The 21,029-nt window shown below is 46.4% G+C and overlaps 1 protein-coding gene across 1 annotated transcript in view; it reads left to right on the forward strand.

Moving 5' to 3' along the window:
- Positions 1-21,029, forward strand: part of DNAH7 (dynein axonemal heavy chain 7) — a 499,785-nt gene that overhangs the window by 102,146 nt on the left and 376,610 nt on the right. The window contains exons 9-12 of the mRNA XM_066577151.1: positions 3,194-3,313; positions 6,780-6,963; positions 11,820-11,999; positions 19,332-19,601. Coding sequence (XP_066433248.1) covers positions 3,194-3,313; positions 6,780-6,963; positions 11,820-11,999; positions 19,332-19,601 — 754 coding nt within the window. The remainder of the gene's footprint in view (positions 1-3,193; positions 3,314-6,779; positions 6,964-11,819; positions 12,000-19,331; positions 19,602-21,029) is intronic.

Consider the following 21,029-nt stretch of genomic DNA (forward strand, 5'->3'; position numbering starts at 1 on the left):
ATTAGATTCCGTACGTAAAATTTGGACGCTAATTCTTTGGCGCTTAGAATTGAATAATCGAGTTGGGACCCTTGAACTTTTCCTATTTATGACATAATCAATGCTCGTGCCAAATTTCAAGTTTCTATGACATTGGGAAGTGAGAGAATTAGATTCCGTACGTAAAATTTGGACGCTAATTCTTTGGCGCTTAGAATTAAATAAATTGGTTGGGACTCATTACCTTTTCCTATTTTTGATATAATCAATGCTCGTGCCAAATTACATTGGGAAGTGAGAAAATTAGATTCCGTACGTAAAATTTGGACCTCTAATTCTTTGGCGCTTAGAATTGAATAATCGAGTTGGGACGCATTAGCTTTTCCTATTCATGACATAATCAATGCTCGTGCCAAATTTCAAGTTTCTATGACATTGGGAAGTGTAAAAATTAGATTCCGTACGTAAAATTTGGACGCTAATTCTTTGGCGCTTAGAATTGAATAATGGAGTTGGGACCCATTAACTTTTCCTATTTATGACATAATCAATGCTCGTGCCAAATTTCAAGTTTCTATGACATTGGGAAGCGAGAAAATCAGATTCCGTACGTAAAATTTGGACGCTAATTCTTTGGCGCTTAGAATTGAATAATTGAGTTGGGACCCATTAACTTTTCCTATTTATGACATAATCAATGCTCGTGCCAAATTTGATGTTTCTACGACACCGGAAGGTGAGAGAATTAGTGGCAGTGATGGAAATCAAGCAATCTACGTGGGGGGGGGGGGGGGGCGTAACTGTCGACGACGCCCGCACGTGCGCCATTTATCGTAGGATAGTTTTACTATGCCTATAATCTTCCCAGGAGTGTACTCCGTAACTTCCCAAAGTTTCATGGCGATCGGATGAATGGTGTAGTAGCGCATAAAGGACAAACAGACAGACAGACACACAGACATACATTCAATTTTATATATATAGACTAGCGTACCCGTCGCGCGTTGCTGCGAAGACAGACATACATACATACATTCGTTTTTATATATCTAGATGACGGCAGCAGCGACCACTGAGGTTTTGTAGGCCGCTGCTTCCCCCTTGCAGGCTGAATAAAATAGCCGTTGTGTGAAACATCCAATTTATCCGGCTTCTGTGGCTTCTTGGGAAGATAGTCTAGTACATGTTTGCCCACTTCCAACTCCAATGGAGACTGACTGTAAATGGCTGGCGTGCTCTAGTATTTATGGTTCCAAGCTGTACGTGTCATTGCATACAGTCTATCTATCTATCTATCTATCTATCTATCTATCTATCTATCTATCTATCTATCAGGGTTATTGCATACAGTCTATCTATCTATCTATCTATCAGGGTTATTGCATACAGTCTATCTATCTATCTATCTATCTATCTATCTATCTATCTATCTATCAGGGTTATTGCATACAGTCTATCTATCTATCTATCTGGGTTATTGCGTACAGTCTATCTATCTATCTATCTATCTATCTATGACATCAGGAAATGAGAGAATTAGATTCCGTACGTAAAATTTGAACGCTAATTCTTTGGCGCTTTGAATTGAATAATCGAGTTGGGACCCATTAACTTTTCCTATTTATGACATAATCAATGCTCGTGCAAATTTCAAGTTTCTATGACATTGGGAAGTGAGAGAATTAAATTCCGTACGTAAAATTTGGACGCTAATTCTTTTGCGCTTAGAATTGAATAATCGAGTTGGGATGAGACATAAGGCCTTGCCCATAAGCATTCCCCAACCTCCAAGAACTGAACCTACCTACCTGAATGAGATTTTGTAGGCCGCTGCTTCCCCCTTGCGGGCTAAATAAAATAGCCGTTGGGTGGAACATACAATTTATCCGGCTGCTGTGGCTTCTTAGGAAGATATCCTAGTACTTGTTTACCCACTTCCAACTCCAATGGTAATTGGCTAGCGTGCTCTAGTGGTTCCAAGCTGTACGTGTCATAATAGAGCCTTAATGACATCACAATGCAGCTTTATAGAACATGTTGGGGCATGTTCAAGGGCGTCCGATGTTGATGACATCAGTGATGACATCACAATAGCAGGTGGCTTCCTTATTCGATCTACGTGGGGGGGGGCGTAACTTTCGACGACGCTCGCGAGCCATTTATCGTAGGATATTTGTACTATGCCTATAATCTTCCCAGGAGTGTACTTAACAACTTCCCAAAGTTTCATGGCGATCGGATGAATGGTGTAGTAGCGCATAAAGGACAAACAGACACGCACGCAGACACGCACGCACGCAGACAGACATACATTCAATTTTATATATATAGATTACCATAGGCAGCCAGCATAATAGAGACAGTGGGTGCTAATTACCTCGTTAGAGTAAAACCAGTACTATAGATCACTACATAATGTGTAATACTGACGAGAGAAAGAACCATCAGTTCTTAGCAATGTGCGTCGCTGTGCAGGACTCCAAACAGCAGAGCATCAGATAAATGGTTAGACCACCTGAAAATCAGAACTTAAAGACATGAAATAGGGTGCAAACAGCAGCAAATGAGGATGAGGAGGACCTGGGCTATTTTAGAAAACTTGTTGAAAATTCTGTTACTCTTTAATGGATTTATAATTAGTGGCGGTTACCTTCTGTAATTAACCATTTCTATCATTATACTGAGCAGTGGATTTCTGTCTGTTATTCACGAGTATCTACGCCATTTTTTGTGTATTCTTTATATATGAAATGGGCCTCATGTCCACGGCATGCTCGGATTCTGCATGGGGCATCCCGCATGTAATCCGCCCATACCCGCGGCTGGCGACCCTGCTTACCTGTCCGTGCCTTTTTTTCTTCTGCACTGCTGATGTGTGCGGATGTGCTGGCTGTCACTCCAGCGCACATGTGCTGTCCTACTCTTCCTCTGGAATCCGTGGCCCGTCCGCTGCGGGTTGTAAGGCCCCCACTGACTTCAATGGAAGCCGCCCGTATGGGAACCGCAGTAAAATGGAGCATGCTGCAATTTTTCATCCGGATGCTCCGGGTTCCGCAGCAAAAATCCACCTGTGGACATGAGGCCATAAAGTTTGCTGTAGTATGCAGGTAGTTGGCGAGTTCTTATCTTTGTAGGTGTATATACTTTTATACTTTGTGCTCACTTTTTGTTTTCATTGTTCGGTTTTAAGCTTTATCCTTTTTTGTTTCCAAAGGCAATTACGCCTCATTGATACAGATGAGTTTCACAGCCGCCAGGAGTCGATGGAGCTCTCCATTTTCCAAAATCTTGTCATGAGACATATTGACTCAGCCAAAGAGAAACTGCTTAAGAAGTAAGGAGGAATATGAATGATTTGGGGTGACTCAGATGTTCTCATCCAGCCCCTTGGATGCAAACACTCTGCAGCTATTGTTTGATTTTCATTACCCCAAAGTAATTGATGTTTCTGTAAAATGAAAACGTCTCACTTTCAAGTTACGTACTGTTTCCTTTATTTAAGATGATAGCAGCTCTGGCGCGCCGTAATATTACTATTCACTGATTTGGTGACTTCCTCCTGTAAGAAACATTACTTACCCTCTGCAGAAGTCGCCCATCATATTCGGATTGTACTTCCCTTTGTAACGGGCTTCAATGACTGACATGTCTTGTATGTAATATGCAGTGAATAGAACCCATTGACCTCAGCGGGTTCGTTCACATGAGTCGATTTTTTTGCATGATGTACAATCGCGTGATAAAATTCACAGCATGACCTTGTTGGGGCGTATTACACACTGCAATAAGCCACTGAAGTGAATGGGCGGGCACAGATACTCAGTGAGTACGCAGGAAGCCTGCTTATTTGCACACCATTTCAATGAGCCCGTCTACGTTTTGTTTTCATGAGCCAATATGCAGTGTATTTGTGCACTTAAAAATACGCCAGAGCAGGCGAAAAACACGGGCGCAAGCAATTTATGGTTGTACAAAAACATATCGCATTTGCACAACTGGAATGTGCTTACGTCCATGAGAATAAGCGCCAATAGGGACCCCCACAGTGGCCTCAGTAGTAATACCGTAGTGGCCCCCATAGTGTCCATAGTAGTAAGTGACACCCATAGTGGCCCCAGTAGTAACAGTGTCTCTTATATTGGCCTGAGTAGTAATAGTGACCACCATAGTAGCCCCAGTAGTAATAGCGACCACCATAGTAGCCCCAGTAGTAGTAGTGACCTCTATAGTAGCCCCAGTAGTAGTAGTGTCCTCTATAGTAGCCCCAGTAGTAGTAGTGACCTCTATAGTAGCCCCAGTAGTAATAGTGACCTCTATAGTAGCCCCAGTAGTAGTAGTGACCTCTATAGTAGCCCCAGTAGTAGTAGTGACCTCTATAGTAGCCCCAGTAATAGTAGTGACCTCTATAGTAGCCCCAGTAGTAATAGTGACCTCTATAGCAGCCCCAGTAGTAGTAGTGACCTCTATAGTGGCCCCAGTAGTAGTAGTGACCTCTATAGTGGCCCCAGTAGTAGTAGTGACCTCTATAGTGGCCCCAGTAGTAGTAGTGACCTCTATAGTGGCCCCAGTAGTAGTAGTGACCTCTATAGTGGCCCCAGTAGTAGTAGTGACCGCTATAGTAGCCCCAGTAGTAGTAGTGACCTCTATAGTAGCCCCAGTAGTAGTAGTGACCTCTATAGTAGCCCCAGTAGTAGTAGTGACCTCTATAGTAGCCCCAGTAGTAATAGTGACCTCTACAGTAGCCCCAGTCGTAGTAGTGTCCTCTATAGTAGCTCCAGTAGTAGTAATGACCTCTATAGTGGCCCCAGTAGTAGTAGTGACCTCTATAGTGGCCCCAGTAGTAGTAGTGACCTCTATAGTGGCCCCAGTAGTAGTAGTAGTGACCTCTATAGTAGCCCCAGTAGTAATAGTGACCTCTATAGTAGCCCCAGTAGTAGTAGTGACCTCTATAGTAGCCCCAGTAGTAGTAGTGACCTCTATAGTAGCCCCAGTAGTAGTAGTGACCTCTATAGTAGCCCCAGTAGTAGTAGTGACCTCTATAGTAGCCCCAGTAGTAGTAGTGACCTCTATAGTAGCCCCAGTAGTAGTAGTGACCTCTATAGTAGCCCCAGTAGTAGTAGTGACCTCTATAGTAGCCCCAGTAGTAGTAGTGACCTCTATAGTAGCCCCAGTAGTAATAGTGACCTCTATAGTAGCTCCAGTAGTAGTAGTGACCTCTATAGTGGCCCCAGTAGTAGTAGTGACCTCTATAGTGACCTCTATAGTAGCCCCAGTAGTAGTAGTGACCTCTATAGTGGCCCCAGTAGTAGTAGTGACCTCTATAGTGGCCCCAGTAGTAGTAGTAGTGACCTCTATAGTGGCCCCAGTATTAGTAGTGACCGCTATAGTAGCCCCAGTAGTAGTAGTGACCTCTATAGTAGCCCCAGTAGTAGTAGTGACCTCTATAGTAGCCCCAGTAGTAGTAGTGACCTCTATAGTAGCCCCAGTAGTAATAGTGACCTCTACAGTAGCCCCAGTAGTAGTAGTGTCCTCTACAGTAGCTCCAGTAGTAGTAATGACCTCTATAGTGGCCCCAGTAGTAGTAGTGACCTCTATAGTGGCCCCAGTAGTAGTAGTGACCTCTATAGTGGCCCCAGTAGTAGTAGTGACCTCTATAGTGGCCCCAGTAGTAGTAGTGACCTCTATAGTAGCCCCAGTAGTAATAGTTACCTCTATAGTAGCCCCAGTAGTAATAGTGACCTCTATAGTAGCCCCAGTAGTAATAGTGACCTCTATAGTAGCCCCAGTAGTAATAGTGACCTCTATAGTAGCCCCAGTAGTAGTAGTCACCTCTATAGTAGTCCCAGTAGTAGTAGTGACCTCTATAGTAGCCCCAGTAGTAGTAGTGACCTCTATAGTAGCCCCAGTAGTAGTAGTGACCTCTATAGTAGCCCCAGTAGTAGTAGTGACCTCTATAGTAGCCCCAATAGTAGTAGTGACCTCTATAGTAGCCCCAGTAGTAATAGTGACCTCTATAGTAGCCCCAGTAGTAGTAGTGACCTCTATAGTAGCCCCAGTAGTAGTAATGACCTCTATAGTAGCCCCAGTAGTAGTAATGACCTCTATAGTAGCCCCAGTAGTAGTAGTGACCTCTATAGTAGCCCCAGTCGTAGTAGTGACCTCTATAGTAGCCCCAGTCGTAGTAGTGACCTCTATAGTAGCCCCAGTCGTAGTAGTGACCTCTATAGTAGCCCCAGTAGTAGTAGTGACCTCTATAGTAGCCCCAGTAGTAATAGTGACCTCTATAGTAGCCCCGGTAGTAGTAGTGACCTCTATAGTAGCCCCGGTAGTAGTAGTGACCTCTATAGTAGCCCCGGTAGTAGTAGTGACCTCTATAGTAGCCCCGGTAGTAGTAGTGACCTCTATAGTAGCCCCGGTAGTAGTAGTGACCTCTATAGTAGCCCCGGTAGTAGTAGTGACCTCTATAGTAGCCCCGGTAGTAGTAGTGACCTCTATAGTAGCCCCGGTAGTAGTAGTGACCTCTATAGTAGCCCCGGTAGTAGTAGTGACCTCTATAGTAGCCCCGATAGTAATAGTGACCTCTATAGTAGCCCGGTAGTAGTGACCTCTGTAGTAGCCCCAGTAGTAGTAGTGACCTCTATAGTAGTCCTGGTAGTAGGAGTGACCCCCACACTATTTAGGATGGGTAAATATGGTCCCGCCATACCACACTGGTTTTTTTACTGACTACTCCCACTATCGGTACAGAATGATCTCTGCGTAACAGAAATAATGATGTTGCAATCCATTTATTTCCTCAGATGGTTTCCAGAAATTCAGAACATCTATTACCAAGGAAACAAGAGAAAGCAGATCCCCAGCAACAGTAACTATAAGAAACTCCAATTGTTTTTTAATTGTGCCGCTACATTAATGACAGAAGAGCTGCAGAGCCTCGCTCTAGCGTCCATGCAGGATTATACCGACCTGATTGTACAACCCGCAGTGAGTAGCATCATTACCTGCTAATCCACCACTGACGGTACTAATACTGGTTTATGCTGGGAATCACTTCTCTGGTTTAGATTACATTAGCACTCTTAAAGGGAATGTCATCGAACAATTACCTCTTCTACGGATCACGTTTTTATGTTCAAGGCTGAGAAACGTATAGTAAAAGCTCACCGGCGTTGGTTATAAAGTTTAGATCCAGTATGTAGACCATCCGGGCAGTAGGTGCACTATAGAGAAAGAATGTCTACGATAAATCCAGGGCCAATTCCAGTTTGTTCGAGTAAAGACCAGAGGAAACCCCAGTGCACACGGTGAAAAGCCTTCCGCACATGGATAGAGCACACACAAGAGGAGGGCTCGGTCTGAAGCAACGGTATACTGGTGTTATCTCATGCTTCTCCTCCCTGCACAAACCCCACCTAATCAGTAAGAGTTATGGAGGGCAGAAGAGGCCATTTAGAGTATAGGTACACATCAGATTTTGTCCAAGCCACTTACCCCTCCCTCCCCGGGAATAAACTTTTAATGCATGAATAGAACGCTGCTCACCGTTTTATGTTTAATCTGTTTTTATTAGGTAAAATTTTCGCAAAAATACAGTACAAATTGTCCATTAACCCCTTAGTGACGGCCCCATTGCCTTTTTACGTCCTGGCCTGCTGGGCTTAATTCACAGAGGGCGTAAAAACATGCCTCCTCTGGGAATGAAAGCCCTGCAGGCTCAGGACGTAATGGCTCCATGCTGCCGGTTACCGGAGGTAGCCGACAGTATGGAGCTGTCATCCAGGGCCACGGAGCCCCACCTTCGTTTGCGTGATCGCCGGTATCCACCGGATACCAGCGATTGCGTTAAAGTCAATGAAAAGTTTAGAAAAGTTTCAGCTCCCCTTACGGATCAGATCAGTAAGGGAAGCTGAGAGTACTCACCTCCGGTCCTCCGCACTGTCCGGCATCCTCCTTCTTCTCCCTGGACCCGCTGCTGGCATCTGCGCATGCGCGCCAGACACTGTTTGCGGTTCCCGGTCACATAATGTAAAAATTTTAAATGTAAAAATTTTAAAAAGTTGAAAAAGGGTTAAAAAAAAAAGAAAAAACGTTCATATCCATGAGGGGAGATGAAATTAGGTACCTAAAGCCCTCAGATTTTTTTTGCGGACATTGCTGGCTTCTGTGCACGCGTCCGTCGCCAAAATGGCGGACGCAGGCGCAAAAGCCGCAGATTGGCAGGGGAATTTAGAATCTCCCCGCACCTGGCTACTAAATGTAGCCAAGAGCCTGGAGATTTCATGGGGTGCCATGCTACGCGTTTCCCAATCATTGGATAACGGCGATCACGTAAAAGTTAAAAAAAAGCTCAATTTTCACCTCCCGTCAGGGAGCGGATCGGTGAAATTACTTAAATAAGGCCACCAGCGAGGTCCCCTGACGGGATCCTTATCCGCAGACCTTTCCCCAGTTTTGGCGCATGCGCCCGTCGCCAAAATGGCGGACGCAAACGCAGAAGCTGGGGAGGGCAAGAGGAAATTTAAAATCTCCTTGCTCCTGGCTACTAAAAGTAACCAAGAGCTTAGAGATGTCACGGGGCGCTGCGGTGAGCGGTCTTCAGTCACGTGATCGCCATTATCCAATGGATAATGGCGATCACGTAAAAGTTAAAAGACAGTTAAAGTTTGACGCTCAGTTCAGTTTGGGCCCGGTTGTGCATCCAGACAGAAGATTAGGGCCACAATGGGTATGTTTGCTGTACAAAAAAAATTATTTTTAAAATGACACAATTGCCAAAAAAGCAAAAATCATAATTTTTTTCATTCTGCTTTGCTTCGATTCATTTAAAAACGGTGGAGTCAAAATACGCAGTACACCGCTAGATTAATGCGTTAAGGGGTGTAGTTTTTAAAATGGGGTCATTTGTGGTGTTTCGTTCTCGTTTTGGCCGCTCACGACCTCTACAAGTGGGCTATGGGGCCTAAAACACCTTCAACCTAAATGTCTGTTCTGAAAACCCCCCACTGCTCCTTTCGGTTTGGGCCCCATTGTGCATACGGACAGAAGATTAGGGCCACAATGGGTATGTTTCTGAACACGGGACAAACGGGGGTATCTATTTTTGGGTGAAAGCCTCCATTCATATGTCTGCTGTCCAAAAAAAACAGTTTTTAAAATCACATAATTGATAAAAAAAAACAAAAATCATAATTTTTTACTTCTGCTTTGCTTTGATTCATTCAAAAACTGTTGGGTCAAAATACACAGTACACCCCTAGATTAATGCGCTAAGAGGTCTAGTTTCCAAAATGAGGTCATTTGTGGGGGTCCTCCGCGTTTTGGCCGCTCGAGGGGTCTACAAGTGAACAATGGGGCCTAAAACGCCTTCAAGCAAAATGTCTCATATGAAAGCCACCGGCTGCTCCTTTCGGATTTGGCCCCATTGTACATACGGACAGAAGATTAGGGCCACAATGGGTATGTTTCTGAACACAGGACAAACGGGGGTATGCATTTTGAGGTGTAAATCCTCATTTTCATGTGCACTATAGAAAACAAATCCTGTGTTAAAAATTATGTATTTGTAAAAATATAAAACTTTATTTTTTGTACTCTAAATTGCATTAATTCCTGAAAAGAAAGGTGTCAGAATGATAGAAACCCCCCAAAATGATCCCATTTTAAAAACTACACCCCTCAATGTACTCACTGAGGGGGGTCAGGAGTATTTTGACCCCACAGTTTTTGTTTAAGAGTTGATGCAATTTAGAGAGAAATGGAGAAAAAAAATGCAAAAAGGTTTGTTTTTTTTTGTTTTTTTTTTAGTGCACATGAAAATGAGCATTTGCACCCCAAAATGGATCCCCCTGTTTGTCCTGAGTTCAGAAACATAGCCATTGTGGCCCTAATCTTATGTCTCTATGCACAGCGATAACTTTCAAAACAAAAATTTTGCTTAAAGGTGTTTCACGCCCCATTGCCCACTTTTAGAGCCCTTGAGCAGCCAAAACAATAGAGAACCCTTACAATTGACCTCATTGTGAAAACTAGACCCCTTAACGAATTCATCTAGGGGTGTACTGTGTATTTTGACTCCACAGTTTTTGAATGAATCTAAGCAAAGCAGGAGGAAACAAAAACTATTGTCATTTTTTGCAATTGTGTCATTTTAAAAACAGGGTTTTTTTATACAGCAGATACATGACTGGAGACTTGCACCCCAAAATGGATCCCCCGTTTGTCCCGTGTTCAGAAACATACCCGTTGTACCACCAATCTACTTACAGGAGACATGGCTAGGCCTATAATGGAGGGAACATTCTTTGGCTTTTAGGCCACAACTAAATAAATTCCAGGCCCCATTGCTCACTCGTAGCCATCAAGGTGACAAAACGATAAAACGCCCCCCACAAGTAACCCCATTTTGAAATCTAGACCCCTTATCCCATTTATCTAGGTGTGTACTGAGCAGTCTGACCCCATGGTTTTTTGCAGAAAATTATTACCATTTAATTTCTTTCATAAATTTGACATTTTCATGACCGTCTTCTGTGTTTCAAGCAGACAAAACTGGGGAGACGCACCCCAAATTTTATAACACTATTTCTTCTGTGCTCAGCAATACCCCACTGTAGCCGCAATATACTTATTGGACACATGGCTCGGCCTGTAATGGAGGGAACACCTGTCAGATTGCTGGCCACAACTGAATAAATTCCCGGCCCCATTGTTCACTTGTGGGGGGAAAAAAATGACTCCCTTAAAATACCCCCCCCCCCCCTTAAAATGACCCCTCCAATACTGCCCCTGTCGTACCCCACTGGTAACGGTGACCCCACCAGTACTGCCCCCTGTGGTACACCATTAGGGGCATGAATACAATGCAGTAATGTGTAAGGTGAGTATACAATGCAAACCTAGACATGGGCTGAGGGCTCCTGCACACTTGCGTTTTTCTTGCACGTTTTATTATTTTTTTAGCGTTAATGTCAGTGGGACTTTCTATGGTTAAAAATGTATTGCACAAAAATCACAAAGCACAAACTTACTATTTTTGTGTGATGCGTTTTTAGCATTGACATTCACGTTACAAAAATGCAGCAATATCGTGTGAAGAAATACGCAAGTGTGGAAGAGCCCTAAGTGCGAATGTACCCCCACAGATCAGTACAAAGCGCTAGCGCCATTATAACGTGTGCTAATATTAAGTTACAAGTACCTAAAGTCGGTATGTAAAAGTCCACAAATATGAAAGTGAGCCCCACGTGCTCCGCAAGGTGCAAGATGGTGGTGGTCAATATATACAGAGTGTTCGAAATGACTGTAATGTATCAAATAGTGTAAATAAAACTAATATCCAAAATACTAATAAAATAATGAAAAAACTAAATAAAAATCCAGTGCTAATCCTCCGGGTCGGGTAGCGCCATTTGCGGTTCGCAGCACTGTTACTACATTCAGTGATAGATTATCAAATGTTTGTATTCATCTACGGAAACAGAATTCTTAATAGGTTCATTGTAATTAGTGGTGTGTAGGTTTATGTGACGAGGTTAGAGCGCAGCCCCTGCAGCGTGAAGAAGCCCCGGCCCGCTAATCCACCGGGTCCCAGGAGTAAAGCGCTCCGCCCATCTAATATTAATGGCCTGTCTTAAGGATAGGCCATCAGTGTTACAGCCCCCAGAAACCCCCTGTAAGGAACACAAGTGGGGGTTTAGGGTTAGAAAGCCTCAGGGTATCTGAGTATAATGCACAGAAAGGACATGGAATCTGACCAATCGTGTGCTGCTTGTATTACAATGTATTCTAGTAAACTGGGTATTCCATTTCTAAACCCCTGTTCTTTATCTCCTATTTTCCAGGATTCGGTCCGCACCTATGAACATCCAGGCTTTATACTGAGACTCATTCTTGACAACGTTTCCATTAAATTTGAACCGGACTTGAATGATTATGAAGTTGTGCTGCTCAATGTTTATGATGTGATGGTTAAAGCAGTCAGTCTGGTGCCAAGAGTGGAAACAAAGCTGTATGCTGACGCGGTGAGTGTCTTACAGTTGTGTTACACCGCACGTCATACACTGCTGACCCCTCCCACATCATGTAGGATAGTGGCCGCAGGTAGTTTCTGGAACGGACAGCCATACTTGTGCACTTATGGCCAGAGATGGAGAAAAGTCAGATCCCAAGAGCTCTGCTGGGTGATTCAGAAAGCAGGTGCAGAAGCACAGCCGGTAAACAGCCAGAATGACCGGAAGAGATAGAAGAACTCTTCAGATGTTTAAAAGGAAGTTCCCTACACATAAAAAAGGTTATATCGCAGGGAGGCTCTAGTACCCTGTTGTCCCACCTCTAGCTTGGATAACAGATGTGATACAGGCAGGCATGGAGGCTCTAGTGCCTGTTGTGCCACCTCTAGCTTAGATACAAGATGTGATACAGGTGGCATGGAGGCTCTAGTACCTGTTGTACTGCCTCTAGCTTGGATACAACATGACATCTGGGCGGGCAGGGAGGCTCTAGTACCTTGTACCACCTCTAGCTTGGATACAAGATGTGATATAGGCAGGCATGGAGGCTCTAGTGGCTGTTGTGCCACCTCTAGCTTAGATACAAGATGTGATACAGGTGGCATGGAGACTCTAGTACCTGTTGTACTGCCCCTAGCTTGGATACAACATGACATCTGGGCGGGCAGGGAGGCTCTAGTACCTTGTTGTACCACCTCTAGCTTGGATACAAGATGTGATACAGGCAGGCATGGAGGCTCTAGTGCCTGTTGTGCCAACTCTAGCTTAGCTACAAGATGTGATACAGGTGGCATGGAGGCTCTAGTACTTGTTGTACTGCCTCTAGCTTGGATACAAGATGTGATACTGGCAGTCATGTAGGCTCTAGTACCCTGTTGTACCGCCTCTAGCTTGGATACAAGCTGTGATACAGGCGAGCATGGAGGCTTTAGTACACCGTTGTACTGCCTCTAGCTTGGATACAAGCTCTGATACAGGCGGGCATGGAGGCTTTAGTACCTTGTTGCACTGCTTCTAGCTTGGATACAAGATGTAATACGGGGGACATGGAGGCATACAGGTTCCATATGGTATCCTGCAGCCTATCTCTCTATATTTGCTGTAACTGAGCCTCCAGATCGTATAAACTCGTAGGCTGCTGAAGTTAGCATCCCAGATGGTCTAAAACATTCTATTGGGGATACATCTGATGACCGGGCAGCTATGGAAGTGTGACCGTGTTGTGGGGGCTTCCTTGGACCCTCTTGTGTGTGCGGCTGAGCATTATCCTGCTGCCTCTTAGAAGCCGCCATAAGAGAAACACATGTGGCTCCAGGATGTCCTGAACATATTGCTGAGTTGTCATTGTCGCTTGTACCACTACTAGGGGGGAGTGACTCTTGTAAGCGATGGCCCCCAGACCATCACACCAGGAGGGGGCAGTGTGCCGCTCCACAGCAAAGACAGTATTGAGGTGCTCACCCCGAGGTCTTCAGATATGAACATGGCCATCGTCAGTTCCCAAACTAACCTTGGATTCATCACTGAAGACAACCCGGTTCCATTCCGTAGCGTCCAGTTTCATCGTTCACAACACCACTGCAAACAGAAGCGAAAGTGGATGTCAACAGATGTACATGTAATGGGCACCATGAGACCAAATTGTCCTTCAGCCAAGCACCTGGAAATAGTTCCGACAGACACAGTTAGAGCTGCTTGTGCTTGTTGAACGATCAGACGCTACTCTCTACTGGTGGTCTACAGGGGACGTCTTGAGCCCGGCAGCCTTGTGTGCCCTCACACATCCACTGGTCCCAACACCTCCTAACAGTCAGAACCGCCCAGTGGGGGACAATTCATCGATCTGACCATCCATCTTCTAACATAATAATAATCTTTATTTGTATAGCGCCAACTTATTCCACAGCACTTTCAGGCATGGATAAATGCAAAACAATACAACAATTACAATGTGAGGTACATTGGGTTAGACACAAGTGGGTTGCGGGTGGTACAGGAGGTGCAGGGGGTGGGGAACACAGGCAATAGGAAATTTCATGTACATATCGTTTATTAGAAAGCAAACAAGGAGGGGCGAGGGACTAGGTCAGGAGAGTTGGTATGCTTCCCTGAAGAGGTGCGTTTTTAAGGCACGTCTGAAATTTCGTGCATCGGGAATTGTCCGGATGCCTTGGGGTGGAGCATTCCAGAGGATGGGTGCTGCTCTGGTGAAGTCCTGTAGGCGAGCATGTGAGGTTCGTATTACAGGGGTGTTTAGTCTGAGTGCATTGGCCGATCGGAGTGAGTGGGCTGGGTGGTGTACCGACAGGAGGGAGGCGATGTATGGTGGCGCAGCACCATGCAGAGCTTTGTGAGTGAGGTAGAGGAGTTTAAATTTAGTTCTGCAGTGGATGGGCAGCCAATGCAGCGACTGGCATAATGCAGAGGAGCCTGAGTAACGACTGGATAGAAAAATGAGCCTAGCTGCTGCATTTAGTATGGATTGGAGTGGAGCGAGTCTAGTGCGGGGGAGGCCGATGAGTAGAGAGTTGCAGTAGTCAAGCCGGGAGTGGATGAGGGCAACCACGAGTGTCTTTAGCGTGTCCGTGGTTAGGAATGGATGTATTTTAGCAATATTTTTGAGGTGCATGTGGCATGTTTGGGCCAGAGATTGGATATGGGGGGTAAAGGAGAGGTCAGAGTCCAGCGTGACCCCAAGGCATCAGGCATGCCGTCTGGGGGTTATGATGGTGCCAGACACTGGAATGGAGATGTTGAGGGGAGGTCGGTTAGAAGGTGGAAAGACAAGGAGGTCAGTTTTAGAAAGGTTTAGTTTGAGAAAAAGGGAGGACATAGTGTTAAAGATAGCGGACAGACAGTCGGTGATATTTTGGAGGAATGGTCCAGAGATCTCACGGGAGGAGGTGTATAGTTGGGTGTCGTCAGTGTAGAGATGGTATCGGAGGCCAAATTTGTGGATGGTTTGCCCAATTGGGGCAGTATAAATAGAGAAGAGAAGGGGACCAAGGACCGAGCCCTGGGGTACCCCAACAGCAAGAGGAAGAGGAGCGGAGATAGAACCAGCAAAGGAAACACTGAAAGAGTGGTCAGAGAGGTAGGAAGAGAACCAGGAGAGAGCAGTGTCCTTTAGGCCAATAGAGAGCGGAGCATAGTGAGAAGGAGGGTATGGTCGACAGTGTCAAATGCAGCAGACAGGTCAAGGAGGATTAGTAGGGAGTAGTCCCCTCTCGACTTTGCAGTCATCAGGTCATTTGTTACTTTTGTGAGGGCAGTTTCGGTCGAGTGTAGAGAGCGAAAACCAGACTGGAGGGGGTCGAGGAATGAGTTGTCAGAGAGAAAACGAGTAAGGCGGGAGTAGACCAGGCGTTCCAGTAATTTGGAGATGAAGGGGAGGTTTGAGATGGGTCGGTAGTTGGCTGCATCAGTTGGGTCCAGGGTTGTTGTTTTTTTAAGCAGAGGGGATATGATGGAGTGTTTGAATGAGGAGGGGAAAGTGCCAGAGGTTAGGGAGAGGCTGCAGATTGTGGTGAGGTGAGTAATGAGAGCTGGGGAAAGGGAACGGAGGAGGTGAGAGGGGAGAAGGTCGCTAGCGCAGGTAGTGGGGCGGGCAGCGGAAAGGAGCCTGGAGACTTCTTCCTCTGTCGTTGGTTTTAATGTAGATAGTGAGTGGGTGCTGGATGCAGTGCTGATGAAACTGGGATCGGGGCTAACCATGCAGCTTTCAGAGATTACTTTTCAGATGTTGTCGATTTTTTTCTTTGAAATAGGCAGCTAGTTCTCCAGCAGTCAGGTCTGTCAGAGGGGCCTATTCGTTGGGGCTGATGAGGGAGTGAAAGGTCTCAAAGAGTTGTTTGGGGTTGTGGGATAGTGAGGAGACAAGGGAGGTGAAATAAACTTGTTTGGCATGGTGAAGGGCTAGGTTATAAGTGTTAAGCATGAATTTGAAGTGGAGGAAGTCTGCTGGCAGCTTTGACTTTCTCCACAGCTGCTTGGCGCACCTAGAGAACTGCCGGATGAAGCGCGTTTGGGACGTGAGCCAAGGTTGCTGTGGTCTGCGTTTGACGGCTCGAGTCAGGGGCGGTGCCGCTTCATCCAGGGCAAGTCTGAGGGTGGTATGGTAGTATTCGGCTGCCAGGTTAGTGCAGGGGAGGAGAGAGATAGGGAATAGGGAGGACTGAATAGTTTCAGCAAACTGTTTAGTGCGTACAGACTGGAGGTTCCTAGAGGTGCGATAGATAGGAGGGTCAGGGGAGATGCTAGGGTGCCTGATTGAGAAAGAGAGAAGGTTGTGATCTGAGAGTGGAAGTGGGGAGTTAGTAAAGTGAGAAGCAGAGCAGAGACGGAGGAAAACTAAATCGAGAGTGTTACCATCTCTATGAGTGGGGGAGTCAGAGATTACTGCTAAGCCAAGGGAGGAGGTAAGTGTTAACAGCCAGGAGGCAGATGAGGAGCTGGGGTCGTTAGTAGGGATGTTGAAATCACCAAGGATGAGGGTTGGATAATAGCCAATTTGTCACAGCACACACATCACCTTGTATCAAAGGGAAGGATTATCCTTGGTATAACGGTGCACGCCCACCACGATCCTGGTGGATGAGGGTTGGGATTTCACAGGATAGGAAGTGGGGGAGCCAGGCAGTGAAGTGGTCTAGGAACAGGCGGGTGGGACCTGGGGGCGGTAAATAACTGCGACACGCAGAGGCAGTGGGCGGAAGAGTCGCAGGGTGTGGACTTCAAAGGAGGGGAAGGTAAGCGAGGGAGCTGAGGGAATGATCTGGAAGGTACAGTTTGGGGAGAGGATGATGCCTACTCCGGCTCCGCGTCTGTCATCTGATCTAGGGGTGTGGGAGAACTGCAGGCCATCATAGGACAATGCAGCGGGGGAGGTAGAATCGGACTGCTGTATCCAGGTTTCCGTGAGGGCGAGCAGGTTCAAGTGTTTACTAGTGAAGAGGTGATGGATAGTTGTGAGTTTGTTACACGCAAATTGGGAGTTCCATAGGGCGCATTTGAATAGGGCAGGGGGTGCATTTTGGTAGAGAACAGTACAGGGTGGGCCTGGGTTGGGGGATATGTCCCCTGCGGCTAGGAGTAGCAGGGTAGCAAGGGTGAGTGCATGGTTAGGGGATTTGTGTGGGTGGCTGAGGTGTTTCTTTGCGGTATTGGGGGGTTGGAGGCGTCTTAGGAAGTTGAACAGTGTATGGGAGCCATACATGGGTGAGGAGAGGAGGGAGGGGCTGATGTGGATGGAGTGTGTTGGGGCTGGGCGTTGGAAGAAAGTGTTAAGGCTTGAAAAGAGGATACTGAAGGAGATTAGTGCAAAGAGCAGAGTATTTTCCTCCAGACTTTGGACAGTTGTGGATTTTACGTGTCTCCTGCTCTGTCGAACTGTGCTGTATAACTGCATCATTCGACAGCATAAGACACTTGTTTCTGGACACTTAGTGCTGGACACATCAGGAGAGGCAGCCTCTGGTGAGGCATGGAGGATAGAACTGGCTCTAAAGTTCTGGCTACAGGACTTCAGCTGGGAGTGGCTTGTTACATTTCACTAGTCAACCAGCTGACCCACCTTTAAATGGCTAATGAACAAGATGGGGGGTTTATTACCCTCTTACATAAACAAACTGTGTCCAGCAACACTAAGATGAGACAGGGAGAAAGCTATTTGGGGGAGGTGATGAGGAAAATACATATGGTAACAAATAGAGTCAAAGCAGTTTATATAAAGCAATGGGACATACCACTGAACACAGATTATGACAAATGAAAGGTTTCACAGCAGATTCAGTAGAAGGAAGGCGGAGCAATCAACATCCCAATAATGCGCCCCTCTCAGACTCTGGTAACAGGGTGACATCTCTTCTCTGCGTCGTAGAGGTGTCTAGCAATATGTATGGTCTTAGGCTGCCGATGCGTAATAACTAGAGATGAGCGAGCATACTCGCTAAGGCTAACTACTCGGCGAGTAGTGCCTTAGTCGTGTATCTGCCCGCTCGTCTCTAAAGATTCGGCTGAGTTGCGGGAGTGAGCATGGGGGAGAGAGGGATCTCCCCTCCGTTCCTCCCCGCTCTCCCCCGCCGCTCCCCGCCTGCCGCCGAATCTTTAGAGACGAGCGGGCAGATACTCGACTAAGGCACTACTCGCTCGAGTAGTTAGCCTTAACAAGTATACTCGCTCATCTCTAGTTCTAACACATCAGGAGGTCAGAGAAGCAATTGTTTCTCCAGGATCGGGGGGGCTCTAGTAGTAAGTTGTGAACAGACATAGAAAAGTGGTGAACCCTGGCAGTGTGTTTGCTATAGTCCAGTCCGGCTGTGTAAAGCCAACAACTGTCAGCTGACAAACAAGTAGTTTCTGTGGGCAAAGAATGGACTACTTATCTCCCTGTGTAAACAGAGAGGTGAGCAGCTGATCGTCCCGGTAGAACAAGTAACCTGCCCATGTGGATGGAAGGATCAAGCACTGACCGGCATGCTCATTATTTCCTCGTTCGTGTAGGCAGATTACCTATATGCACGTACCTCGTTGTCCCTTCATTGTTCTAGTGTTGCTGCAGCGCTGTACTTCTATTCTACCTTTTAGCTGGAGAGCAGCTCCTCAGGGGGTGTCAGTCATATCACTTGTATATAATAATAATCTTTATTTGTATAGCACCAACATATTCCGCAGCGCTTACATAGACAGGGGGAATACAGAAAGACAAAAGTACAAAAATTACAGAACCACAGTTACATAGTAATCAGTTGATTAGGGATAGGGGTGAGGGTCCTGCTCCAACGAGCTTACATACTACAGATGAAGGGGCTGAAGATGTGCCCAGTATGGCGAGATGGAGAATGAGGGATGCTATACACATAGACAATGGCCAGACATTAAGCCGTGTGTGGCAGAATCGGTATGACTGCAGGGGGCAGTTGATGGTGGCTAGCAGGGATTGCAGCCAGTAGGTCAGGGAGCATGTTATCAGGCGGAGTACAGAGGGGTTTGTTTAGGGTATGCGGTATACCTCCCTGAAGAGGTGTGTTTTTAGAGCACGCCTGAAGTTCTGCGAGTCCTGGATTGCCCGGGTTGCCTTTGGTAGTGCATTCCAGAGGACTGGTGCTGCTCTGGAGAAGTTTTGGAGGTTTTGGAATGAGAGGTTCGAATAAGACGGGCGCTCAGTCTGGTTTTGTTAGCAGAGTGGAGAGTCCGGGCTGGGTGATGGATTATGATGAGGGAGGCAATATAGGGGGGTGCTGCACTGTGGAGGGCTTTGTGGATAAAGGTAGTGAATTTAAATTGAATTCTATGTATTAAAGATTAAATTGTATATATTATATGTCCCTTCTTTATATAAAACAGGATCAGCAGTCAAATGTAACTTTAAAGCCAATTGTTCCTGAAGAGATTCTGGAAGAACACAAAAGAAAAGTGCAGGAATGTGTGGCTCGGGAGGGCCTTCTGCCTAAGGAACACGTGAAGCTGTATGATAAGTACAGCCTTATTATAACCAAGCAGGCCGAGGTGGACGTCCAGCAGTTCTTAGCGGAGACACACACGTTTGAGGAAATTATGAGAGAGGTTCTGAAATATGAAAAACTGACAGATGAAATCCAGTATAATTCACGAAAGGTAATGCTTGTTCACTACGGAGTTGTACATGACACCTTTTATACATGAGCATCTAGTCTGTCCAATAGAAGCGCAGACACACAATGTGTGAGCAGATAACACATGAGCTACATATTGGGAGCGTCAGAGTCAGCCGTGAGGCGGTGCCACACATTGGATAGGCTTTGGGTCAAATCCAGAGGCGACACCTGAGGAACCCGGTCTGCACCCTTTAATCTGTGGGCTTAGCTGCGAGGTCCCCAGGCCATTACACTGGAAGTAGTGTCAGTAATGCTACTTTAAGACCAAGATGTTATACCTGAGAGTGTGAAAAACAATCGTGGGGGGGTGGGAGGGGGGGGGGCAAAACACGAGGAACAAGCTGGAGTTGGGTCACAGAGAACATTTAAAGCAGGGTAAAGCAAGCCAGAAGTCAGGGCAGGCGGCTGACGGAAATGTAATCAGGGTCAGGAGGGAAGACGGATACTTGTCGGGAATGAGAGAAGCAGGGCAAAATAATAGCACCTTGAGCGAAAACAAAAGACCACAATACTCGGGCACCTTCGAAAGGCGTCTTCTGCCAGGGCCAGAGCAGACACCAGAGCCAGGTATTGTGGAGGGAGGAGTGAAGTATGTCTGCCACAGCTACCTGTATGGGTAAGTTGGTGTAACAGTGAGCAAGCAATATGACGTAGACTAACTGCCCGTTCATGTCTGTAGCCGGCGTATGCGCTTGCATCATAGACACGAGCAGGCAGATTGTCTATAGGAAAGCCTCTGCATTCCTGATTCCTACAGCTGCGTCATGAATGATCCTCCATCTAAGGAGTGGGGCACAAACCAGAGAGGAGATCACATGATCGCAAGACGTCTTGCCAAAACTATTAAAGGGGTTGTCCCGAGGCAGCAAGTGGGTCTATACACTTCTGTATGGCCATAATAATGCACTTTGTAATGTACATTGTGCATTAATTATGAGCCATACAGAAGTTATAAAAAGTTTTTTACTTACCTGCTCCGTTGCTGGCGTCCTCGTTCCCATGGTGCCGACTAATTTTTGGCCTCCGATGGCCAAATTAGCCGCGCTTGCGCAGTCCGGGTCTTCAGCAGTCTTCTATGGAGCCGCTCGTGCCAGAGAGCGGCTCCGTGTAGCTCCGCCCCGTCACGTGCCGATTCCAGCCAATCAGGAGGCTGGAATCGGCAGTGGACCGCACAGAAGAGCTGCGGTCCACGAAGACAGAGGATCCCGGTGGCCATCTTCAGCGGTAAGTATTGAAGTCACCGGAGCGCGGGGATTAAGGTAAGCGCTCCGGTAAACTTTCTTTACTTCCCTGCATCGGGGTTGTCTCGCGCCGAACGGGGGGGGGGGGTTGAAAAAAAAAAAAACCCGTTTCGGCGCGGGACAACCCCTTTAATTGCTGCGGTCTTACAGTCATGTGACCATTGGGC

This window comes from Eleutherodactylus coqui, chromosome 8 (genome assembly GCF_035609145.1).
Source record: "Eleutherodactylus coqui strain aEleCoq1 chromosome 8, aEleCoq1.hap1, whole genome shotgun sequence".
NCBI lineage: Eukaryota > Metazoa > Chordata > Amphibia > Anura > Eleutherodactylidae > Eleutherodactylus > Eleutherodactylus coqui.